The 27,255-nt window shown below is 43.6% G+C and overlaps 1 protein-coding gene and 1 long non-coding RNA gene across 2 annotated transcripts; both read right to left on the bottom strand.

Annotated features, from left to right (window-relative positions):
* Nucleotides 1-4: 4 nt before the first annotated feature.
* Nucleotides 5-4,986, bottom strand: LOC308332196. The gene is made up of 3 exons (XR_013965683.1): nucleotides 4,854-4,986; nucleotides 3,543-3,620; nucleotides 5-825 (listed from the first exon to the last, which is right to left on the bottom strand). It is a non-coding gene; the product is annotated as an uncharacterized lncRNA (long non-coding RNA).
* Nucleotides 4,987-4,997: 11 nt separating this feature from the next.
* On the bottom strand, nucleotides 4,998-27,255 carry LOC308331682 (uncharacterized protein; the record flags this gene model as incomplete). Its single annotated transcript, XM_080787173.1, has 17 exons — nucleotides 27,161-27,255; nucleotides 26,930-27,001; nucleotides 22,381-22,405; nucleotides 21,669-21,686; nucleotides 20,704-20,745; nucleotides 19,635-19,765; nucleotides 19,434-19,547; nucleotides 18,839-18,887; nucleotides 17,775-17,822; nucleotides 16,402-16,470; nucleotides 16,073-16,212; nucleotides 15,237-15,365; nucleotides 13,584-13,641; nucleotides 13,102-13,182; nucleotides 10,521-10,634; nucleotides 5,058-5,642; nucleotides 4,998-5,017 (listed from the first exon to the last, which is right to left on the bottom strand). The coding sequence occupies exons 1-17, from the start codon at nucleotides 27,185-27,187 to the stop codon at nucleotides 4,998-5,000; spliced, it is 1,722 nt and encodes a 573-aa protein (XP_080643299.1). The 5' UTR covers nucleotides 27,188-27,255.

Raw genomic sequence — 27,255 nt, forward strand, 5'->3', positions numbered from 1 at the left:
TTGGTTTCTTTGCTCCACTTCCTTGTGCTGGAGGGGTTGGTTTCTTTGCTCCACTTCCTTGTGCTAGAGGGGCTGAGGAGGGACGCTTCTTTGCTCCACTTCCTTGGGCTGGAGGGGTTGAATTCTTTACTTCACTTCCTTGGGCTGGATTCTTTACTCCACTTCCTTGGGCTGGAGGGACTGGATTCTTTACTCCACTTCCTTGGGCTGGATTCTTTGCTCCACTTCCTTGGGCTGGAGAGGTTGGATTATTTGCACCACTTCCTTGGACTGGAGGGGTTGGATTCTTTGCACCACTTCCTTGGACTGGAGGGGTTGGATTCTTTGCGCCACTTCCTTGGGCCGGAGGGGTTGGATTCTTTGCACCACTTCCTTGGACTGGAGGGGTTGGATTCTTTGCTCCACTTCCTTGGACTGGAGTGGTTGGATTCTTTGCACCACTTCCTTGGATTGGAGGGGTTGGATTCTTTGCACCACTTCCTTGGCCTGGAGGGGTTGGATTATTTGCACCACTTCCTTGGCCTGGAGGGGTTGGATTCTTTGCACCACTTGCTTGGGCTGGAGGGGTTGGATTCATTGCACCACTTGCTTGGGCTGGAGGGGTTGAGGTGGGAAGATTCTTTGCTCTACTTCCTTGGGCTGGAGGATCAGCAGACACGGGGAGGTTTTTGTTTATGCTCGTGGGAGGTCCTGCGTGCCCCCCACGGCAGAACAATTGTGCTGTCTTTAATATTTCCTGAGGGGCTTTATAATAGGTGGTGGCACAACTCCTGTACCAATGTCCGGTCTGTCCACATCCCAAACAGATGTCTCGTGATAAAAGTCCTGTGAATATAAATTCTAAAGTCAATTTAACTGTATTTAATATTACATTTTATGTTCAGTTGCTATGGCCACGAGTATCAATGTATATATACACACACACACACACATATATATACATATATACACAACCCCCCGTATATCTAGGTGTGCCCTGGGATTTTTTGGCTATATACTACGCGGCAAAGCAGCGCCGTTATCGGGTTATCGGATCACATGGACTAACTGGCCTTGGAACGCTTGGGGATCCCCCAGGAGGACGTTACTAATGTTGCTCTGGAGAGGGAAGTCTGGGGCTCTCTGGTGGGATCCCCCAGGAGGACGTTACTAATGTTGCTCTGGAGAGGGAAGTCTGGGGCTCTCTGGTGGGATCCCCCAGGAGGACGTTACTAATGTTGCTCTGGAGAGGGAAGTCTGGGGCTCTCTGGTGGGATCCCCCAGGAGGACGTTACTAATGTTGCTCTGGAGAGGGAAGTCTGGGGCTCTCTGGTGGGATCCCCCAGGAGGACGTTACTAATGTTGCTCTGGAGAGGGAAGTCTGGGGCTCTCTGGTGGGATCCCCCAGGAGGACGTTACTAATGTTGCTCTGGAGAGGGAAGTCTGGGGCTCTCGGGTGGAGCCGTTTCCCCCGTGACCCGACTACGGATAAGCGGTTGAAGCTGGATGGATCAGGTACGGATTAAACCCCATGAGGGCTCCTGAGCCGGTAATGTGTTGGGGGGGGGGGGGGGGGGGCACATAGCATGCGTGCGTGCACATTTTTGTGTTTTTTTATGTTTTTATCATCTTTTTTACCTAAATTTTACAAAATCAATGGCCAATTTCAGGGCCTCAAACCCAGTACCACGCGGTCCAGTTTCCTCAAAGGGCCCCTAACAGCCATGGGCCCCGGTCACACTGGCCCAATAGATAATTTGGCCCTGGGATGGATGGATGATTTCACATACCATATTAGCCTTTGCGGTCACTTTGTGGTCACTGTGGTCAGTAAGAAAGGGGTATACTGTACCTACTGCCCTGTATTTATTAACTGTTATGCCTATTCTGTTTATAACAACATAAGAGTTCTGATTCTGAATCAGAGTTCTTTAAATATTTAATTCAATTGATTCATTTATATTAAATACATGTTTATTTATTATACTTCATTAATAAACAATCAACCATAATAGTCTACTGAAATAGTTTGGCTATTATTCCCAAATCAGCAGCCATTGGCTATTGCATGGGCAGGAGAATCAAACAGTTCCCAGTGCCACAGAAAACATACGCCGACATACTTTGCAATTTGCTTTATATTAATCTCCCGTGACGCTGTCAAGCCAGGGATTTGCCTCTTCCGGATATTTCCTTCAACACCCAAATCACCAAAGTAGTCCAATCATGTTACCATCAAATCAGAAATATCGCTAAAATTAAACCTTTTTTGTCATTTGCAGACCTGGAAACCGTCATACATTCATTCATATCTTCACGACTGGATTACTGTAACTCACTGTACTCTGGTATGAGCAAAATAAATATATCTCGCCTCCAGATGGTGCAGAACTCTGCGGCTCCCCGCGAGAAAACGTGAACATATCACACCGATTTTAGCTAATCTTCACTGGCTCCCTGTAAGCTACAGAATTGATTTTAAGATTTTATTGATTACTTTTAAAGCTCTACATGGTCTAGCTCCCATTTATTTAAGAGATTTGCTGAAACCCCATAACCCTGTGCGCTCCCTTAGGTCTTCAGGGATGGCCCTCCTAGTTCCTCCTGCAACGCGTCTGGTCACTCGGGGTGGCCGGGCCTTTGCGGCTCAGGCACCTTTGCTCTGGAACTCCCTGCCTTTGGCTATTAGATTAGCAGAATCAGTGCCTTCTTTTAAAACGCTTTTAAAAACACATCTGTATGCCAAGTGTTTTTCCTAATATTGTTTTTTATTGTTTTATTGACCTGTTATTTTCTTCATGCTTTATTATATCTGATGTCTTGATGTTTTGTTATTTTTATGTTTTTTATGATTACTGTTTTATAACCCGTCTGTAAAGCACTTTGTAACTATACGTTTGGAGAGGTGCTATACAAATAAAATTCATTCATTCATTCTTCCATGCACTCACGTCTATATTTTTAAGGCGTTTTCTTTTTTTGAGACGGTGGAGAATCTGCTGTTGTAGAACTTCTAGTACTAGACATTTTAAACAGTGCGGTGCGGCCGGCAGGCGAGACACGCACTGGATTCGGCACGTCGCCACGGCGCAATTGAGAGCAACGGCAGAGCACACCACACACAAGCAGATCAGCAGCCACGGGGAGGTTTTTGTTTATGCTCGTGGGAGGTCCTGTGTGACCCCCGCGCCAGAACAATTGTGCCGTCTTTAATATTTCCTGTTTTATTTTGTTCATTATTGTTAAATTCAGTGTTGACGTTGTGTGACAGATCGCACAGGGGGGCATTTAGGAAAATACGGAACAAACCGCGTTCCGTATTGATTCAATATGGGACGCATCATTTAATGCTCAAATAAAAGACGAATCCGTATTTTACGGAACGGGTGGCAACCCTAGTTGTCGGTTGGTTGTAGTTGGTTGGTTGGCTTGTATTTCAAGTATTTGTATGGGCCTCGACCTCGAAAAGGCAGTAGAGTTGGTTGTGGTGGGCCAGTCTGGCCCAGAGTTTTGTCTCAGTCCAGCCCTGGTTTCAAGGACTGTGGGTTGAAATCCACTCTCACCTGAGTTGGGACAATTCCATGGCCTATGTCCTTTCTGACAGCATCTCCAACAGTCATCTGCATCTACATTTTTCCATCCTGTGTAGGGAAAACAAATATCAGTTTTTATAATTGTCTTCACCAGGCCAGCAGGCTGGATACTTTTATTCGTTCCAGTTCGTGTGTGTGTGTGTGTGTGTGTGTGTGTGGAGGAGGGAGGAGAAAGTGGAGAAGAGCGTCCTTGGATTAGAGGTACAGGATTGACTTTTGGTGTAGTAGAAAGAGGTTTTTGCAGTGGTTAGTGATAGAGAGAAGGCAGAAAGGAGTGAGTGAAAGTGGGAGAGGTCATCGGGTCACGAAACTTTGCACGCAAACACAACCAGTAGGCCAAGGAACAACCTCTACCCCAAATGTTTCAGACAAAACCAAATAGAAACACAAATCAGACACAGGTAATAGGGCACACCTTGGTTTAAGGAAACCATCCTCCAACACAACCAGGCAGGCCTTAACCTGGAACCCAAAGGGGAAAAGAAAGTAGACCTGGAAATAGCTGGAGGAAGTTAATGAATGACCTATGCTCGCTCCCCAAAGAGAAAAAGGGCTTCAGTCAAATTTGTTTTGGCACACCAAATCACTTGCATCACTTCCTTTAACCCTAAACAAATAAGGCATTTGCAGACAGCGCACACAAAACATTGGCTAAACGAAAGGTGGACTCTGAAAACGCTGGTATTCAAGTCAGGTGGTAGGCAGAGGGCAAACCTCTGTGTGTCTTCTGTGTGGAGAGTGAGACAGTGTGGCTGTAATGAAAGAATATTACCTAAGAAGACTATGATAAGAAATGAATGCAACTGATTTGATTTGAGTTTTGGTCATGCACAATCACAATGCAACCATTACTTTTCCTGTTTGGTAGGAGTAGTTAGTCTTTGATCTTTGTGTTGCCCCATATAGCCTTATTTTCTTTAATTAAAACTATTTAATCCATGTGTTGGTGCTGCCAAAAAGGCATAGTGGTTTTTGACTGATAGGGGGAAACATATGAGAGTTCCTTGGTCTGCTGTCAGCATTCAAAATAACACAAAAAACAGACATTGGTTAGCCAAGTATTATGCAGCAGCGGGCGCACACACACACACACACACACACACACACACACACACACACACACACACACACACACACACACACACACACACACACACACACACACACACACACACACACACACACACTTACACACTAGATATCTGTGAAGGAGATATTGAACACACATTCAAGCACTTGTTCCAGAAAGGAATATAGCTTCCCATGGAACACATATTATACCAGAGGTCCTTTGGTAGACCTGCTGCTCTCCTGGTTGGCTGTGGGTGCTTGGGTAGACCTGTTGGTCTACTGGTTGGCCGTGGGTGCTTGGGTAGACCTGTTGGTCTACTGGTTGGCTGTGGGTGCTTGGGTAGACCTGCTGGTCTACTGGTTGGCCGTGGGTGCTTTGGTAGACCTGCTGGTCTCCTGGTTGGCTGTGGGTGCTTGGGTAGACCTGTTGGTCTACTGGTTGGCTGTGGGTGCTTGGGTAGACCTGCTGGTCTACTGGTTGGCCGTGGGTGCTTTGGTAGACCTGCTGGTCTCCTGGTTGGCTGTGGGTGCTTGGGTAGACCTGTTGGTCTACTGGTTGGCCGTGGGTGCTTGGGTAGACTTGCTGATCTATTGGCTGGCCGTAGGTGCTTGGGTAAACTTGCTGATCTATTGGTTGGCCGTAGGTGCTTGGGTAAACTTGCTGATCTATTGGTTGGCCGTAGGTGCTTGGGTAAACTTGCTGATCTATTGGTCGGTCGTAGGTGCTTGGGTAGACTTGCTGATGCTGACCTATTGGTCGGTCGTAGGTGCTTGGGTAGACTTGCTGATGCTGAACTATTGGTCGGTCGTAGGTGCTTGGGTAGACTTGCTGATGCTGAACTATTGGTTGGCCGTAGGTGCTTGGGTGGTGGGAGACCAGCAAGGTGTTTGGGTAGACTTGGAGGTATCCTGGTGGACAATAGATGCTTGGGGAGACTAGCTGTTCTCTTGGTGGATGGTAGACGCTTGCATATTGTCCCAGCAAGCCTGCCCAAGGCACTTTGGAAGACAACATGATTGGTGATTAATTAAAATGTTGGCTCTGCAGTTTGACTGGACAACGGGCGAGCAGTGAAGGAGCTATTCATTACCACTACCAGTGGGTATACAGCAGTGTCATACAGTCAGGAGCACGGAAGCTCTGATCATGAGCAAGCAATAAAGCGGATGTGAAGCCACTTCGGCCAGTCGTGCAAATTTGTCGTGCAAAAAAAGAAAAGCGTTTCTCAAATGATTATAATTATATATTTTTATATAGCGCCTTTATCCAAGGCGCTTTACATAGATTGTGCATTACATTCACACACCGATGGCAAAGGAAACCATCCAATGAAGGTTATGACCTGCTCATCGAGAGCAATTAGGGGTTCAGCCTTGAGCTTGAGCGTCTTGCTCAAGAACACTTCGACACTAACTCTGGGGGAGCCCGGGATCGAACTGGGAACCGGGTGTATGCGTTTGGTTCGACTTACTAACAATCCGACAGTGACAGGCATTAGTCCGTTTTTAGGTTAAAACAGGTTCATTTTAACCTGCCACGCATGTCGGTAGCCACAGGTTAGTTTGAACCTGCCACAGGTTGGCTTTAACCTGCCACACATGTCAGGAGCCACGGGGGAGTTTTATCCGGCCACGGGTTGGTTGTTTCTGTAACCGGCCACGCATGTCGGGAGTGGCGGTGTTGTCGGACTAATGCCTGTCGGACTGTTGTCTAACCAACGTATGCACCTCCTGGAAACCTTGCATTTCCAAAGCGGCTGCTGTACTCTGCCGCTCCATATTAACAGTTTATTATTCCAATTTAGGCTCTCAAAAATAATATGCAAAAATGCCCCAAAAATGCCAGTCCACAGGCAGAAACTGGTAATCACATTCCATGCTATTATTTCATGGCTGTAGAAATATTACTGCATGCATTGCTATTATTGTTAGGGCAATCCTGGTGGAGTGCATTTTTCTAGAGAACGTTAAAATTATGGAAGGCTTGTTGTCATTTGTGGTAATTAAAACCACAGACCACTCACTGAAATAGACAACCACGGTTTATGGCGAAAGCCTAGATCTCAAATCAGGTTTTCCACATTTTGTCTTGGCATCATGCTGAGCCGGCAAGCTTACCACATGTGTCTGTGCTGGATTCAGACTGGCTGTCGGGTGCCTTAACAATCAGGGGCTCCTGAATATAAAGACACATAACCCATCAAAAACAATACATTTGTTTAACGGTGATGGCTGCCACTGTTGTATTGTTGAAGATGTATTCAACTTACGAACAACAACAACTCTGGAGTCCTCTGGGCTGCAGGACAATTTCTAAACTCAAGCAAAAAGTCCCTTGTGTAGGTAATTCTTCCTAAAACAAAAAAGGTATAAAGTGTTCCCATCAACCAGTCATCAATATCAGGGTCAATTCCCTATAATCTGCTGAATAAAAAATGTAAACAGATATTTTACAAGGTGTAGCATAATGGGTGTGTCATTAGGAATATTACAGTACCTTTGTGCAAGAAATGAGAGGAGGACCAGGCATGTCCTTAGTTATTAAAAGTTTTACCAAATATGATAGACAGACACTTTGGAAGACAACATGATTGGTGATTAAAATATTGGCTCAGCAGTTTGACTGGACAACTGGAAAGCAGTGAAGGAGCTATTCATTACCAGTGGGTATACAGCAATGGGTTGAGCTTAAAGTTTGAACAGTTGTCAATTGTCAACTCTGTCAATTCCCAGTCAAATGCTTCCGGTCATACAGTCCGGAGCACGGAAGCTCTGATCAAGAGCAAGCGATAAAGCAGACGTGAAGCCTTCTCCCCACTTCGGCCACGGTCGTGCAAATTTGTCCTAATATAAATCAAAATCATCTAAGCATAATACATATACTGTATATGGCTTGTCTGTTCCAATGACATTGGCTGGCATTTACCTGGTACATTCCCCCTACAATGCAGCAAAAACAGATGCTTGCATCCAATTCCAGCATCTCATAGAACACATTAATAAGTTGTATCCATGCGGTTGTGGGCACGTGGCGAATCTATATCTCAGAGAATTTTTTTTTTTTTACAGATCTCTACTGTACAGTCAAATCCTAAGTGTTCATTTAACAGTGTCCAACCAACGTATGCACCTCCTGGAAACCTTGCGTTTCTAAAGCGGCTGCTGTACACTGCCGCCCCATATTAATAACAGTTTATTATTCCAATTTAGGCTCTCAAAAATGCCAGTCCACAGAGAGAGACTATGTACAACTGGTAATCACATTCCATGCTATTATTTCATGGCTGTAGAAATATCACTGCATGCATTGCTATTAATGTTAGGGAAAGCATCCTGGTGGAGTGCATTGTTCTAGAGAACGTTAAAATGATGGAAGGCTTGTCGTCATTTGTGGTCATAAAAATCACACCTGTGTGAACTGAGTGGTGCAACTCCCTCTTTCCTCTCCCCCTCTCTCATTAGCAGGCAACAGTACAGCATTATCTCTCTCTCTGTTACTGGTACTAATAGTCATACTCGTGCTCATTAACATCACATACATAGGTGAACAACACGGACATTGCTGTTCCTTGGAGTGGTTGCACCACTCAAAAACCACAGACCACTCCCTGAAATAGACAACCAAGGTTTATGGCGAAAGCCTAGATCTCAATAGGGAATGCAAGGCTGACGTCACGGTAGGACTACCGGCATACCAGCGCCATTTTGGATGTGATGCCCTACAAGCGTGTGCTTTTCTACATTTTGTCTTGGCATCATGCTGAGCCTGCAAGCTTACCACATGTGTCTGTGCTGGATTCAGACTGGCTGTCGGGTCCCTTAATCAGGGGCTCCTGAATATAAAGACACATATCCCATCAAACAGTGATGGCTGCCACTGGTGTATTGTTGAAGATGTATTCAACTTACGAACTCTGGAGTCCTCTGGGCTGCAGGACAATTTCTAAACTCAAGCTAAAATTCCCTTGTGTAGGTAATTCTTCCTAAGACAAAAAAGGTATAAAGTGTTCCCATCAACCAGTCATTAATATCAGGGTCAATTCCCTATAATCTGCTGAGTCTAAATTGTATACATAGATATTTTACACATCGTAGCGTAATGGGTGTGTCTTTGTGTGTGTGTGTGTGTGTGTGTGTGTGTGTGTGTGTGTGTGTGTGGGCGCACGCCTTCAAAAAACCCTCACCCTAAACCTAACCTCCCATGGGGCAGCACACCTAAACCTAACCTTAACCCATGTCTAACCGATGACTAGTCTAAACTAAGTATGCACCCCGACTGACCTCATGCTTCCTTCTATCCATGAGGAGTCCAAGCTGCATCTTTTCACCTGACAGGGGAGAGTTTCCCCGGCCGGACGTAGCGCGTGGAAGGAACACGTTATTCCGACCAGTTCCTTTCCCCTCCATCATGCGCCCCGGCTAGCCAGGGGGAGGTAGTTTAGAGACCATGATTGGGAGAACATGCAAACTCCACACAGAAAGGCCCTTTCGCCTATACCCCGCCTCGGTTATGGGCACTGGTGACGCGGAGGGGGAACACACCCACAGCGTCCCTAACGGGAATCGAACCCATGACCTTCTAGCTGTGACTGAGGCGACAGCACTACAGACTGTGCCACTGTGCCCCTTTGGCCGATCAGTGTCATAATTCTTGCACACCGACAGCAGGCAAAGGACCTCAATTCTCAAATATTGTCAACAACTATGTCACTGTTTTCATAAATCATTTCAGAGCAATCGTCACTCTATGGACAAGGCTTTGATATGGCCATAGACATATTAGACATACATAATTATGTAGAGGGCAGCGATTCTGGAGTCCAGAGTTGGTGTTGGCTAGTCTCAGATCACATCACATGATACATGGATTTAAAGTTTTAGCCTGTGTCCTGAATGGCTTAGGCACTACTCATTTGTATTTCTTAAATGTAATAGATGTAGTATACTGTGTACATTCCAACTCACACATGCAACCTCTCAGAACAAACAAGAGTGTCTCAGCTCAGCCAGTTAAGCTATATTTTACAATTGGTTGAATGATGGTGTTGCACTGCAAAAATAGCGTTGCACCGGGCTACAATTTTGATTGATGCCATATCCGACATTCAACTGAAAAATGCTTTATTAACCAGACTATATCTCTCAATCAAATTTACAGCAAGGAAAAGAATATAATGTCAGATGGTTTGTGACTGTTGAGAAAATAAATAAATAAATGCCACAGCCATAGCTTGCCACGGACACGTCTGTCCGTGTGCGGACATGTTGGTGACCCCTTGATCCCATATCCTGCCTTTAACACACAGTCTAACATAAAATAACAAAATGACAATTAACTTGTGAATATACTCAATAAATACTAAAATCAGCAAGCAAAGGCTGAATTGCGGATAGTTTTCTCTCAAATCTTGGATGTTGACAACAAAGACACAAACACCAGGCAGAGACACCGATTACATCTACACTGTAGATTCTACAGCATGAATGCCATCTCTCGCAGGACAGGAAGAGGCACCAGGAAGTAACAGCAAGGTCTCGCGTCAAGCGAAATTTATGATACTCAGTCTAATGAATTCTCTAGGAACACTAATCCTATGTGACTGCCACTAGGATGTCTTGACGGTCACATCAAAAATAATCCCACGTGACTGCCACAGGAACTGTCAACTACTCCGGTTTCAACATATTGAACTCAGACACTCCCGACTCTACTTTGGGTTCACTTCACTCCTTCTCTCATCCACATCATCCTAGCAGACTCCAAAGGGCAGATAGCTAAATCTTATAACATTGAGGTTCCTAGCATCTATTGAGAGGCATAGCCTTCAACTATCCGGATCCTTTTCTGTAGGGGAAAAGGGTGTCAAAGGTTCTCACCCGTCTTAGTGTCCGAGGAGTGTTGGGCATCTTGCTTCTCTGCTGCAACATCGCCGTCTTTCATGGACACTGGGTCACGAGAGGTGCTGCCAAATGTCAAATGTTTCCTTTTCACTGAAAAGAACAAGCAACATTGAAGAACAAAAAAAAAGACAAATGATTCTCAGAAGGAGATGATCTTAGAAGAACAGGGAACAGGTGTATGTCAAGGCTTCCTCATTTTGTTCTCGTCACATTTGGGAACATTTGCTAAATCCCACATCATCTTTTGTCATAGGGATGCACAGTAAAAGGAAATAAAAATCTGGATTTTCTGTTTCGCAAAATAAAGTAATTGTGAAACTTGGCAATTTATTCAAACATCTTATTTGGTTATCTGTAGCTCTTTGCCCTCGTCTCCTCATCATGAAATATTAATCAGAACATTGTATACAACACAAGTCATCTCCACATCCAACAGACTCAAAGAGGCATAAGAAAATGAAGCCCACCACACACCGTCTGCGACCGTGTGCGGCGCGTTGCTGCGCGGCGCCGCGCGGCGCCGCCTGGAAAATAGAACTGTGTTCTATCGGCGCGCCGGGCGGCGCGGCGCGGCGCGGCTCCGCGCGGCGGACGGAGCCGGTGTGCGTTAGGTTCATTGAAAATAATGGAGGCGGCTGTGCGCGCCGCGCGGGGGACACAGCCGGTGTGTGTCGGGCTTCAGAGGCATGCTGTAACTTTGTGCCAAAAAACAGGGCTATAGTATGTATTGGCAACACGATGCATCACACATCACAATACAGAAATCGTTACATCTTGTGTACAATTACAGAAGATTAACAGTCTTTAGTTCAGATTCCTCAGACATTGTAGCAGCTATAATGAACATAAATAACAGCAATAGTCAGACAGGATAATAAAGTTTCTACATTGGTCCTACTTCTACTACTTGGGGGGGGGGGGAATATAGAGTAATTTACCACATGGTAGCATCTGAAACAGTCCATGGCCTTTGATAAGCCTGCGAGCCCTGCTAACATTGTAAACGTCACAGGTCGTAAACGTCCTGTGCGGAATCACACTTTCACCGCGGGGGCTCTCTGTTGAGGGTCAGGGGCACAGAGGTGTTGGAGCCCATTCTCATCACCTGGCATCGCAAAGTTCCTCTTCTCAAGGTGTGAGAGGGCAGTGTGCAGTGTTGGCTCTAAGGCTGGTTAAGAGAATTTGTGGGGGTCTAAGGTATGTGGCATGCTGCTATTTCACATGCTTCTCAAAGCATATGCTCACAATGGGGATGAAGGCTGTACCCTACAGGACGCCAGGCATTTAAACCAGTTACCGGTTGTGGACCATTTGAAATGGGAGGTGAGGGTAAATGTCATAATATATTACAGTATTGAAATATATTGCTATACTGTGCCCAAGGCAATATACGTTTTTGTTTTGTTTTTTATCACAAAACTATTGGAATATTCAAGGGTATATCAATATTCTCACACCTCTACCAAAGATACAGCACAAACACAATGAACAATAAAATAAAATAATTAAACATTTTTTTCCCCCATCATTATGAATAATCATGATTAACAATCATAATCCTGTTAGAACTGCAATCCGTAACCCAGCTAAATCATTGATAGTTATACAGTACCAAATGGTCTGTGCTCTGTACACTCTCAGAGTTAAACACAGAGACTGCTGGGGTCCCAGAGATTTAAAATGGTATGAAATGGGGGGGGGGGGGGGGGGGGGTCCGTGGTCTAATGCATATAGGCTAATACTGTATGTATCAATTTGGGGGGAAGAAAAAGTTAGAGAACTTTATAAACTACACTGCAGATTGATTAAAATTTGTATTGTATTCCAATCAAATGAGTTCCAGATTGCAGCTTTGATTAAAAAAAAAGTATATATATATATATTTTAACCATAACAGTGCAGTTCTATCCGGTGCAAAACAGTCCCATGTCTTCTCTGATTGGCTTTGTGTGCTTGTATTCTTGTCTGTCGCCATTGTTCATTTTAGATGATGTCCTCACAGCTGCTTCCCTCAAATGTCAGGGTTGTATCAGTGAAGCTGTATGGAAGAACTGCCACTCCACATCACATCACTGACCATCAATGACTCCTGGACTCACTCAACCACAGCCAGTCAAAAGGCAAAAAGATTTACCGACTACATGCTTTCAGTCATTGTACAGTCAGCCTTATGTTCCATTTTGTTTCTCTGGTCCAACCTACTTATTTCTCAGGACACGTTCAGCTCTGCAGGTCCCCAAGACCCATGCATAAGACAGGTATAAACCGTTTAACACAGCAATCACTCTAGTAGTCTGATTTCATACTTGCTATTGCCGTGATTAAGTAATTCTCATCATGCTTTTCATTCAGTTACCCCGTCTGTCAGCGTACAATTGTTTTTGGAAGCCTCACTTTTTTCTTTGCTTAGTTCTTAGCTTTGTATCTAGTTATTCTCTTGAGTTCTTTCTTTAATTTTTCCCGTTTTGTGAAAGACACTTTGAGTACCAAGAATAGTTCTATTGGATAAAATATTGTTATTATTATTTTATGTCTATTCCTTCGGTCTAATACTTACCCAGCTTGTCTCCTGGTGTGATACTGGTTATCAAGCTGCTCTCCTTGCGTATCGTCCTCCAGTGTCCCAGTATCGACAAGGCTAAACGTTGTCAGTGAATCAACAAATATAACACAAAATGTTTATCTGGACATCTAGAGACACGTAGGCTTTGTAATGATAATACTTTCTTCATATAATTCTGCCTGCACTGTAATTCTAGTCCCTTATATTTCTGCTTCATTTTGCTTATTTAAAACCATAGCAAATAATCAGATATCCGTCACAATTTCATGATAGGGCACGAATCAGCACGATCCTACCCACAGAGGTTACCACATCTGAAGAGCTTCTTCATTTTTATGCTTTTAAGCTGAATTACAAATAAATTGCATTTAAGCTGAATTACAAATAAGTTGCATTTAATTCCCTGAATGTGCCCCCAAGCAGGCATAATAATAGGAATAGTGTTTCTGACTCTGGAACAGAAACTAAAAACTTACCGTCACTGTACGAGGCCCCTTCCACCGACGAGAACAAAGCAGGCCGCAGAACCACTTGCTACAACAGAAGGTCTTACAATTATTAAAACTAACATACAGGTATATTGTGAGTGATGAATATGGATCAGATAAAGTACACGGGCTGACCCACAGGACATGCAAACTGTGGTGACTTCATAGAAAGAGTAAACTGCTTAAGAGTTATTTACAGCCAGGTCTGTGAAAACAATGTCTCTGTTAGAAGCTGTCAAGACCCCCGGGGTGGTGGGACAGTTCTAATCTTGGAAAAAATATCTCAAACTGCAATCCAACAGCTGTGTGTTCAGGGAGCTTTCTGCTCTGCTCTTTAGTATAGAATGTATCTGTGCTCAATCAGTTAGACTGCTAATAATACATTACATTCTACCTTTGTGACATTATGTGTTAAATAAGGTTCTGCAATACTTAATTATATAGTATAGATATTTAGTTAGTCCTATTGATATAAACCGTATAGTTAAGTGTGCCACTGTGCCACATGAAGCTACATGCAATTTGTCCCGCCTACCTCTCACAGGCAGATCCGGTGAAAGCAACAATCTGATTGGCTCACATAGAGAGGAGGTAGCCTGTTTGTTTCCGGAGGAGGGTCTTGAAGTTAATATACTGCAATGTTTGGGACCACATGATATTGGCTACAATGTGACTCCTGAGGGCACGGGGCCTTCAGCCCGTACCTGCTGCCTTGTACTGACTGAGTGAATCCTGTTCAATAAACCTGGTCGGATTCGTAAGACTGCCTCCGTTCCTTCTCACTCATTCAACCATCGCCGCTACAAGACAAGGGTCATTTGACACAAAATATACATCATGAGCATCACGTTTCCTGCCATTTCCTGCCCTGTCCTGAAATATGCTGTATGGTTGAAATTCTATTTTATTTCTTAAAGCTGTTTTTCTCTTCTTTTCTTTTGTTCCTCCTTTTTTTCTCTCTCATTCTTGTTGTGAAAAACTGAAATAAAAAATGAATTAATTAATTCCTCCCCCCCACACATTTCTGTGTTGTTGTCATCTATACTGACTCAGCTGCCAGTGAGGAGGTCCCACCAGGAGGACGGCAGGGCCTTCGTCCTACTCCTCCCGCCAACACTCCCTGCTGGCAGGCAGATTGCCGCCCCAGCCCGTAGGCGTACATGCAGTGACAATTATCACTCTCCCCGCCCGGCTTCCCTCTCCCGAAACACGGGCCAATTAGCCCTTCACTAAGTCCCTCCCCAACCCATCCTTGTCCAATAGGCACGTTAGCAGCGAAGAAAGCTTGACCTGCATAGCAACCGTTGCTAAACTATTTGGATTGGCATTGGACAATCGCTTTTTGGGGTGGGATTTAGTGAAGGGCTAATTGTATTTGCATAGACACCCGGCAAAGCAGGATGCAAACCAGACTTGAGGGACCAATACAGGGACCTGTATGAAAATATGGGCCAGGTTTATCACCAGAAGCATTTTGACAATCCACCCCTTGACAATCCACACAAGAGATTCCAGACTAATATCTACGCAGTGATATTAGTCTGGCCATTAGTCTGGCCAGTCTGTGTGCTGGCTAGCACACAGATATATTTCTAATGATCATTTACTGTACTTCTAGACTAGTGTACTGTACTTCATTACCTTCATATCCGTGATGGTCGTTCCACGGCTTTCTTCCATCTGTTTTGCAAAATCCTGCATCATGCTGGGAAACGTGCTGTCGTATTCATAACTGCTGCACGTCATCAGAGTAGAGGGATGCCATGCATTCTAGAAAACACAAACAAAACTGAGGTTCATTTAGTAGCCAACGGGCAGTCGTCCAAGGCCTTAGAATCTCCCCAGTTTGCGGGCCTGTGATAGCACAAGAGGAAAGCCTCATCAAGAACAGCAGGATTACTCTTGGGATTACCCAGGCATTCATTCATCATGGCTGAATCCCCAGGCCGAGTTTGTAGTAGGACAACTTTGCATGTGTACACGTAGGGGGTCTGAGCTTTTGTCCGACGTTATAAGGGCGGGCTCCAAGTGAAAAGGGTTGGGAATCACTGTACTGTATAACAGCATAAGGTCAGTTGTCGGGTCATGATGGAGCCTGCCTTGTTTTTAGCCTGCTATATTGTTTGACCTGAAACAACGTTGACTTAACACACAGCAACTAAATGAGCTCATTTGCCCTAGTACCCAAGTCCGCCACACACACTTCCCCTTTTTGTAGAATTTCTCTATCTTTTAATCTAGCATCTTGTACTTGTTTTCTTTGGGTATTTTGAAAAGCGCTATATAAATTTGAGCTATTATTATCATAGGTGGAGAAACATTATCCAAGTGAAGAGCATACTGTACGTATAGGAGCGCTGTTGTTTCTGATATTATTGAGCAGTACTAAAATCTTTAAAACGATATATATACTGTATTGAGCATGTTGACTGAGTGTTTCCATGTTATGCAACAATCAGAGTCCAATATAAAATTACAATGTAGCCGTGGATGTGATGAAAGCTGAGGAGATGGCAGATGATCTTGTGGTCGGTTAGAGTGAGTTTGCAGACGGTGCAGAGATATAAGCGTCTATCAGTCTGCTCCTCACAGCTGCATTCCACCAGGTGCTCCAGACCTGCAGGGATCAAAAGGTGCAACAGAGTGCAATAATAAGCAGCATGTGGTTCAACTCTGGTTCTTGGGACACAATTTTCTCACTTGCTAAGGCCTTTTTCTCTCAAAGAAAGTATGTGCATTCATTAAAAACAACAAAAAGGTATCTTCCTCCAGTGTGACTAATTATTCTGAGATGCAATGCACTGACCTAGAAGAGGGTGCTTCCTGTTGGGCGTTTCCAGGTATGTCTGGATGGTCATCATTTTGGGCCTTGCAGCTGTGGAGAGATGGATGGATCAGATATATTGAAACACATTGTTTTGATGACACAATGACGAAGGGATCTTTTCTTTTGTGAAAAATGCAAGTCAAAGGTTTGTGCTTGGCCTCTAGGGAGAGTGCATGCAATGTTTTGCGCATATTGATGCAGTTATAGGTAAACATGTGAAAATCTGCCTCATGGTGGCGCTATAACAGGCCACTCTGGAAAAGTTGGGGCAGAGGTTCATCGTTGGCATCCAGGGAGTGTGTGTGCAAAGTTTGGCATCGACCGGGTTAACGGTGCCGGAGATTAGCTGTTAACGGACGGACGGACGGATAGAGGGAGGGCAAAACATACTCTCTCGCCATGCCTTCGGCCTGGTGTAGACAATAGGGAATTTACGCAATGACTGCAACAGGACGGCTCGGCTAGGCGGAAGTACGGCGACTATGACGCAATCGCCGTAGCTGTCAAAATCGTTAAGCAAACAGCCATCGGCGACAGCAACATTGGTTCCCATGGTGACGCGTCTATGAAGCATGTGTCAAACAAACTTTGTGTCAAACCCTGTTGCGCGTCAGCTAACGTGCTGATATTGCTTAATTCTTATATGCACTGGACATGATCAGCATTGGAAAGAGGAAGGTGCTGGAGCAATCTGTGTTATTCTAAAAAGTTTTAATAAAAATGGTTAATATGACATAATGGTATTAAGTGTTATTTCTTCATTCAGAGCATGTCAACACATTACACAGTATAAGATAGGTGCTGGAGCAATCGGTGTAAATGTATGACAACAAATTTCAATAAACATGGTTATGACATGGCGTTGTAGACACTACGTGTAAGTGTAGGTTCTGCCGTACTAGAAAGGGCTGCGACGGCAAGCAGGTTTATGTATCGAGCACTGATCCATTTCCGGTTGCCGGAGCGGACTGCCGTAGCCATCGCTTAAAGTAGCTAAAGAAGGGTTACTACTGACCAGAGTGTCATTGATAAAAAAAGGGGTGTGAAAACAGGACTTTCAGTCCATATCTCTTGACCCCACAGCTGCTCTGGTCAAGGCCAGCAGTAAATACCTGCATTCAGGACAAGATGTATATCTCACCCAACTGCTTTGGAGATATACACAGAGTTCATTTAAATGTTAATTCAACCAAAATATCAGGATTCTTTGACATCCGCTAGCTCGAAATGTGGCGTGAATCGGCATATTTTTCGAGCTTATAGATCCGCTGCTTTTGCTATTTTTGAATTTGAATCATGATAAGTTACAGATTTGGACATGTGAGGCTTCCACCCTCGGCATAGGAACTGACCTGTGATCTGCTTCAGATGGTCGTCATATTGACCCAGAGCGTGCATTACTGTCAAACAGAGAAGGATCATCATGAGTTAATTTGCACCGCTCCAGAATACAAGTGTTGTTAATCCTTAAAGTATGAAAGAATCCTATTCTATCCGCAGCGCATATCACACCACCAATGGAACTAGGTAATCAGTGATAGCCTGTCAACATTTGTGTCTGCCCTATTTATCGAGGTGAACATACGGACAGCATGAAGTTGTGCATTTTGAAAACAAAGATGTAGACTAGCAGCTGCACATTAATATTAAAAATATATAAAAGGAGTGAGACAGGGAATGACACGCAGTAAAGACTGTCGTGCTCGGGAATCGAACCCACGACTCGCTGTCAAGCTGCATTAGAGCATCCATGTGGTATGCAACTTCACCAGTAGACCCCTACACAACCTATTTATTAGATACAGAAGCTGCAAAGATTCGCAACAAGTTTATTCTCCATTTCTCCCTCAACCCGTTCCCAGCTGCCCTCAGTCAGATTCAGCAGTACCACCAACCGCCATAGATTGTGGCTTATACAAAGAGTAGAGTTCCTCTTCATTTCAAGTAGTGTCTAGCATGTGCGACTAGCCTCTCCCAACGAGAGCCGCCTGTGTCCACTCTACTGAGCTCAGCTGTGCGAGTGGGGATGGCAGGCAAGCTTTCTCTCTGGTGGGTGAAGAGATGTTTCTGCACTCGGATACACTTATACAGTATAAATAGGGGCAGGATGTTAAAAAGTCAATAAGAATGCAATAACAATATTTCATTGTGAAGGGTGGCTAAGAAAATACATGTCATTTTTGGGGCAGATAACGATTACATGTCAAACAGAAAATAGATAAATAAAAGCATTGTTGTAGCCAATTCAATGTAATCATGTTCTTGTAAGCCAGTGGATAACTGGAGTGGAAATCTGTGATCATGTGTCCTAAACAACTTGTTACACCAGATAGTGCTGTCAAGATAACAGACAGACAATCTTCAGGATTAACATTCTAACTAAACATTATAGCACAGAAGGGCAGCAGCACTGTACCTTTCACATAACTGTAGGCACAAAATAAATCTGTAGGCAAATCCAGAACCTGTGCACAGAAAAGAGGGGATAAAACAGTTCATGTTCATAAAGTCAGGTTTACAGTGGAGCTGCTTTTATAATATATATATATATTTTATATATATTATAGCAGACATGAGTTTCATACATTTCCTAGACATGTCACACTGGGTACAGCCTGTGTGTGTGTGTGTGTGTGTGTGTGTGTGTGTGTGTGTGTGTGTGCATGCGTGCACCGAATAGCCTACTAATCAAGCTCTGCCGTATCTTTTTTCCTTCTATCCATCTCTCACGCACATGCACTAAAGTGATTTCATGTACAGTATGTACCAGTATGTGCATGTTGGCGCAGCCATATGTGGACTGAAAACTACCGGTAATGCAGTTCACTGTCCGTACAACAACCAAGGGACTGGGTGAAAGTTCGCCCCAGCAAGTACATACATAGGTTGGTTCATTATCATAGCACTAATAATAACCTCATGACATAAATATCCTATATTACATTACAACAGCAAAGATAATTTATGAAATATAGGCTGTATGTTTCCCATGTTGCTCTGCACATGCCGACCTGCAGTTTCTCAGTGCGTTGTTCTTTGCTGTGGAGCCATATAAGATCCACCATAGTGTGACTCTTAGGGCTGGGAATCCAGGAGAACCTCAGCGCGTCTGGGTTGGTGTAGTTCTGGGAAATAAGGAACAAATATCTAAAGTAGAGCATTTATGCAAGCTGATGTGTATCTCTGTGTCAAAGGTGGTGGTCAACACTTACGCAGTAATTACGACAGTGCTCAGCCTCTTTGAGATGATTAATTATGTCCAAAACATAGACCTCACACACGTGACACAGGTAAAACAGCGCACCATTCTCTGAACCCAAGCACAGTGTCACCAGAGACACTCCTAGGAGGGAAGCAAATACAGACAATAACTAGAACTGCACTCTGTCGAGTGCATACAGTACTTGCTTGTTGCACACTAGTAGGCCATAAATGGCCATAAATGGCCTACAAGTGCGCAAGTACTTTCGACCGCTACAAACTGTCAAATCTCAGTTTCTCTGTGAAGGAACGTTTGAAATGTTGAATTATTAGTTTTAACTATTTGCTACCTACCTACTTTATGCATGTACAAAAGTAGTATTATTAAGTATGGTACAAGTTTCTATCTATAAAAGAAATACAGTTTTATCGATTTAGAACTATGACTAGTTGTGCCTGATACGGCAGTAGTGTCAGATTACATACATGTATACATACTGTAGGAGCATTACCTTTAATCCTCCCGACACTAAAACATATCGTCATTACGTCACCACCATCGAAAACCAATTACACTCTGGCATTGGGTCCTTTAATCCAAATCTTTATTACGTCATCATTGAGAACTAGTTATACCAGTTAGTTATACCAGTGCCGGGTGGATTAAAGCAACTGCCTCTATGTATATGTAATTTGTAAGTTGATTAGCGGTATACTGTGGTTACTTTGCGCCGTATGCACCATCCCAGCATTTTCGATGCGTATGCACCGTCCCAGCAAATGACGTAATGACTAATTGTGCCTGATGTGCCAGATTTATAGTTGTATACATAGGAGCATTAACTTTAATCCTCCCAACACTAAAACACATCGTCATTACGTCACCATCGAAAACCAATTACACACTTAATTAACCCAATAATAGATATTTCTCATCATCATCATTCGAGTGCCCTCGAGATCTGCGACACAAGCTGCTTCCACTGGTCTCTGTTGGTCATCGCCACACCAAGTTCATTCACAGTCAGTCCTGTGTCCCGACAACATATTTCTATAACATACAGTACACACATTACTAACCTAAAAATGAGTTTCCCAGAAGGTCAATGTTGTTCATATGAACTGGAGGAGAGAGTCAGACATGGAGAAACATCAGAAACATTAAAAACTACTGTCGTTTAACAACAAGTTTGTCTTGTTCAGCGCTATTCAAAAAAGGAAAAACAACTGCATTTACATTAACTTGCACTATTACTGTACGTGTGTGTGTGTGTGTGTGTGTGTGTGTGTGTGTGTGTGTGTGTGTGTGTGTGTGTGTGTGTGTGTGTGTGTGTGCGTGTGTCTCTATTATCTGACTGCACTGGCAGAGTTTGTCCTTTATACAAGGCTCTTTTACTTCTGTTTATGTGGACATACATAAATATTTTGTGTGTGCGTGCGTGCGTCATACAAGAGCTGGTTGACAAGCTGGATATGCCCATACAGCTATTTTGATTTAAACAATCTTTTAAATAAAATTACATTTGTCATCTAAAATGTTTTAGTTTTAGTTGACTAAATATCATGTGATAAACTGCCTCCCCCTGGCCATGGTTGGCCAGGGGGAATAACGTGTTCATTCAAGGAAGCATGAGTTCAAGTCCGTTGCTCTCCCCATGTCCCCCATATAAAACACATTTTGGCAGGCATAATAATGCCAGATTTTACACTTGGTTGCATGCTAAAAACAGCCAATCTTTATTCTACAGTACAAGCTCACAACACGTTGTGAACTTGACACCCAAGCGCAAACATAAAATTACTTTCTTTTAGTTCTACTGGATCTCTTCTCCACTGGTCCCTCCCTAACATTTTAGTCTAGTTTTTATTTGTTGGCGAAATTGTCAATATTATTTAGTCTTAGTCATCATAGCTTAGTTCTTATTTAGTTTTCATAATAATAATACTACTAATAATAATAATACTAATAATACTACTAATAATAATATTACATGACATGATGATGATGATATATAGAAATTGAAGAGAATCTCAATCTCTCTTACCTGGGCCATGGAACACCTCTGAGTTTCAGCACCAAGAAAGAAACCAAACAGAACAGAGGTGAAGTGATGTAATGAATGATGTTTGTGTGATTATTGTGACTTCTGTGGCACCGAGCTAAGTTATCTATGGGGGGGGGGGGGGGGGGGTGTTCTGCCTTTATTGATAGGACATAGTATAGTCTCGCATTACCTATTAACTATTCCACAATCTCCGAATGCTATATAGAGTCTGGGACTATAGCCCCCATGAGCTGAGTAACGGAAGCTGCCATTTCCGTTCCCAAAATTATATTTTGTATTTCCTTTTCTGCTAAGCAACAAGCTATATATGCTTAGATGATTTCTATTCGTATATTAGGATAAATGTGCGCCACTGTAAAGGCGAAACGGAAGTGGGTAGGAGTCTCCAGCTCCTCTTTATATTTTACTCATGGCAGCTCTTCCATTTCTCCAGACTGTATGAAGAAAGCATTTGGAAATTGCGAGAGGCAACAGTCTGGTAACGCGAGACTAGGCATGCGCCTATGGTGTGCACCTGGACCGCTAGGCCAGTGGGTGCCCAAATACATTTTTAAATAGCCATATTCAAGTGAACAGAGATGCTCCATTTAGCAGTGTTTAGCATTTATCACTTGAGGGGAGTGATAAATGCACAGGAAAGGAAATCATTATCTTGGAGCAATGTTCAATGTTTTTACCAGAGATGACCTACCTGTCTTAAACAGTTCTGCCTTTTTCTGTGAATAGAGAACAAGAGATAGGTTTAGAAATAGTAGCAACAACAATATAAATCAGGCTTATGGCAATTGAATTCACAGCAAACAATCCACGGTGACTTTGTCAAATACTGTATTTTTGGCATCAGGGCACAGCCTCTGTAGACATTTTGAAAGCACAGCTCAAGACCCACTTCTACACACTTGCTTTTAATTGATCTTTTATTTTTTTGTTATTCATGTCCTCACTGTATTGCATTACTGCTCTTGGTTTTTAATGTTTATGCCTTGCTTTTTTCTTTTTTTTCTCCATTGCTCTGTAAAGCACTTTGAGCTGTCATGAAAGGTGCTATACAAATAAAGTTTTATTATGTTTTAGTATTATTAAATGTACATTACAACATTGAATTACAATACATCTCCAAGTTACTCAACATGACTGTCTGACTGTCCTTCTATAAATCAGAAAATGCTTAACCACCTTGATCCCCAGCATCCATATTCTGGGGGGGTGGGGGGGACATTAGCCAAAACAATTGCATATCTACAAGCTCACACAATGCGTCACAATGTGATGCGTTGTGAGCTTGTAGAGTGGCTATATAAGTAAAGAGCCAAGTCAGCCAACTCTCTTAATAGGCACAAGACAGATCTCCAAGTTATTATAAAGTATAGTGTGGTAATCCTCGGTCCTGGCTCAACACTAAAACTGTTTGCTGAAGCAGTTAACTCCACCTCATGCAAGCAATTGACAATATATAAAGTCGATCACCCTTTGCATTGGCTGCAGCGCCACAACAAAACAGGGCTCAGGCACATCTTCGCACACAGCCGCGGACAGTTGGCGTTGAAGCCCGACGTCATTCAGGCTTTTTAGACAGCTGGTGGATGGAAAAGAAGCTCCACCTCCACGGCTGACTGACGCGACGGACAGATTCCCGGAAACGCTCTCCTCCGCGTCAGTCAGCCGCGGAGGTGGAGCTTCTTTTCCATCCACCAGCTGTCTAAAAAGCCCGAATGACGTCGGGCTTCAACTTCAACTGTCCGTGGCTATGCGCGAAGGTGTGCCTGTGGGGACACAGTCAAGCCCTTTCCACACCTATGCGCAAAACGGTTTTGCGCCGCGGACAGATGAAGCTGTGATGCGTGTGCGCAGCTGGTTTTTAGACAGCTGGTGGATGGGAATTAAGCTCCACCTTCGCGGACGATTGACGCGGAGGAGAGCGCTTCCGGGAATCTGGCCGTCGCGCAAGTCGTCCGCGGAAGTGGAGCTTCTTTTCCCATCCACCAGCTGTGTAAAAACCCGGTTTTTAAGCTGTGAGCAGCCGAAAACGTGCGCGGCTCTTTTGATAGTGTGGCAGCACCTATAAGGTGCTGCCGGAAGCGCTCTCCTCCGCGTCAATCGTCCGCGGAGGTGGAGCTTAATTCCCATCCACCAGCTGTCTAAAAACCAGCTGCGCACACGCATCACAGCTTCATCTGTCCGAGGCGCAAAACCGTTTTGGTGTGGGAACAGAACGTCGGAAACGGCCGCGAGGCTGTGACACACACATACACGTTACTAAAATAATAAGACTAATATGGGGGGGGGGGGAGAACACAACGGAGACAGCGCTTCTTTCACCAGACAAATATCACTATTGTTTCTTGTTTTTTCATTTGATTTTTGACGTTTTTGGGCCTGGTAGGCCGTAAAATGTGTGCCAATTAGTAAGGCCAGCCCAGTTAGGGCCAGGCCTGATGAGAACTCTTTTCAACGCTAAATTGCCGGTTTTCATAGTAAAATGACCTAGTTCAGACTACAGTCATACACAGTACACAACTAAAACTAAGATTAGATGAATAATACCTCAACAATCAAAAAGGAATATAAAATGTATTTTAGTTAGACTTATAGACTATAGACTTATCCTCAGTGGCCACTTTGTCGTGCCCAGTTAGCTCAAAGCATGTCGGAGGTAGATGTAAAGCCAACCTTTGTGGTACCGTAAATGTGTGAATATAATTATGTTTATGCATATGTAGAGTAATTTGTGAGACACGCACGCACGCACGCACGCACATACACACACGCACACACACACGCACACGCGCACACACGCACGCCAACAACTCCATCCATCTATCCACACCCGCCCATAATCCGTCAAGTTGCAGTAAAGCATATGGGTGGGATATTTTGAACAAGGCTAAAACTGAGACGTCCTATGTTAAAGCTAATGACGCCGGGACGTCTCTCACATCCATATTTGGCTGTGTTTGGGATAATGGACTATGAGGCCCGGTCGTTATCTCAGGTGCTGTCTGGAGACCGCCATGCCATACCATACCACACACCACAACACCCGCTCGTCATCCATCAGTTACCGCGGAGCACATGAGCGCATGTGTTCTAAGAACCCAAACTGTGCACATACACACACGCATACCTGCACACACACAGACATACTCATAAGATGAGGTCATAAGAGGCCTCTTCTCTAAGCACGTCTCCTGCATGGGATATCCCAGAGAGACATATAGAGGACATATAGGGTAATAACTATTTGTGAACACACTAGACTTCTATGCTATATAATGAGAAGACAAGGGAGCAGTGAGCAGTGCATCTTCGGAGTACTCATTGCGTTTGTCTTACCCGGTCTTTTTCCTACCCTTCCTGTAAATCTTATTAATCTCATCTTTGTAATAAATCAACTCCATGTTAAACTTTTGAGGCCTGTCCGAATGCTTCATTTACCGACGACCATGTTCTGACCAGATCCAGGGAGATACTTCATATACATGGCTGTTGGGTCGCAAGACAAATTTCAGTGTGAACTGACAATAAAGTACTATACCACATATCACAACACAGAAGCAGAGTAAACTAGAATGCTATTTGGCCCTAAACAGCGAATACACTGTGGCAGAATTCTAGCTTGATTGATTAATTGATTGAAGTATTTACAGTTTGCAGAATTACAGTACAAATTCAGTGAGCACATTGCAATAGAGAAAGGCCGCCATAGGCACCTGCCTCCCTATGGAAGACAGACTATACACCCACTGCACAATGAATTGGAAACTGAGCTACATTTCGTAACCATCCGTCCACAGTACCAAGAAATCGGAGACACATACTTCCCACAGATTGCAATCACCCACAGAGATTTCGAAAACATGACGAGGGTAAATAAGGTGTTACAGAAGCTCTCAGAGACATAAATAGCACAAATGAGCACTGTATTACACTAAGTATAAAATAAATTACAGTAGGATCTAATATTCAAAGCTCAGAGTGAGAGGAGCTGCAGAGACTGAGAGCTCGATCACTTTTGGTTTTGAGTTAATTTAACTCTTCCCCCAGAGTTAAAAATGTAAACAGCTGTATACATTTTTGCTACAGGTTTAATGTTTGTTTTTAGTTCAATGTTTGTTTTAAAAACGCCATTGACAATGAAGGGAATATTTACGTCATCTTGTCCCTATCACAAACATTAAATGCCATTAACAATAACAATAATGTTCGTTTTGTCACCCATTATGAGTTAAGACTTTTATATATATTAGCGCCCCTCACTTCACACGGGTGTGATTTTTAACTTCCAATAGCCGCCCTAGGCTATGTCCTACGACCTACGCCATAATTTATTATGATTATGAATATTGATTAATAGTTATTGTTGTACGTTGTTGTTAGGCTACAGTTAGCCCCTCTCGGAACCCTCCGAAAGCTTTTATGATTGGACTTAGCTTTGCATAGGGTTCCTGGACATTACAAAAAATTCTAATGCGATTGTTGGAACACGGACATAAACAAACTCGGCATTTAGTCGATCGGCGGACTCTGACGATTTTCTTTTTTGTGATGGCTTCTGAATGTGCGAACTATAAGTACCTATACATACCTCTGAGAATATCTCCTGTGTCGCGGAAGCTGTTAAGTATTTTTACTCCATGTTTGATTAAAAATGTCGCTTTGATTCTTCTTGTTTATTTACCGTTTTATTGTACCGCCTCCCGATGTGCGGTTGGCTTTGCGGGCTACGTCCCTGCCTCTGATCTGCTCCGTCATAGCTATAGCGCCACTAGCTAGCCAGATAGGCGGTACAATGAGGTGTCAATAAACAAGGTAGGAAGAAGCGACATTTTTAATCAAACATAGATTAAAAATACTTAACGGCTTCCGCGACACAGGAGATATTCTCAGAGGTATGTATAGGTACTTATAGTTCGCACATTCGGAAGCCAGCACAGGAAAAAACATCGTAAAACCGCGCAGATTCTTTTCTCTTTACGTGTTTACATTGTATTTATGTGTGCATACCTGGTGGCAGCCCGGTGGTGAACCAGGACCCAATGGGTAAAGTCTTAAACATGTCAGAAACTTTACTACAATTGGGTTCTGCTTGTGGGACTAGGCTACAGTATGTATCCTGCTGTCATGAGAACTGCTATATAAAATGCTGTATCACTGTGTCAGGAGGCATTTAAAGTTCAGTGACAAAAAGTTTCAAACAATCAAACTCAGTTTAATGTGATCATGCATAGTAGGCTACATACCTGACGATGGTTCTTAGAACTCAGATGTTGCTTGAATGCTTTTTTTCTTGCGGGACAGTCCACAAGACAGACCTACAGGGAACACGCAACAATGTTGTCAGCGACGGGAATTCAATTAAATGCGTATATAGCCTGTACACGTGTGACACTGAAAACATTGGAAACTTGGAAAGAGTCACAGGGAGAGAGAGAGGAAATGTGAGCGAAATCACTCAAATCAGCGAATAATACCTGGCAGAACAGTCCAGAAATATGCATGCTGAAATCCAACAGAACTGAGCCAGCTCAGCCCGGAGAAATGACCTAAACGGGAACGGGATCCGACA

This window comes from Protomyctophum bolini (genome assembly GCF_963924005.1).
Source record: "Protomyctophum bolini genome assembly, chromosome: 17".
Lineage (NCBI taxonomy): Eukaryota > Metazoa > Chordata > Actinopteri > Myctophiformes > Myctophidae > Protomyctophum > Protomyctophum bolini.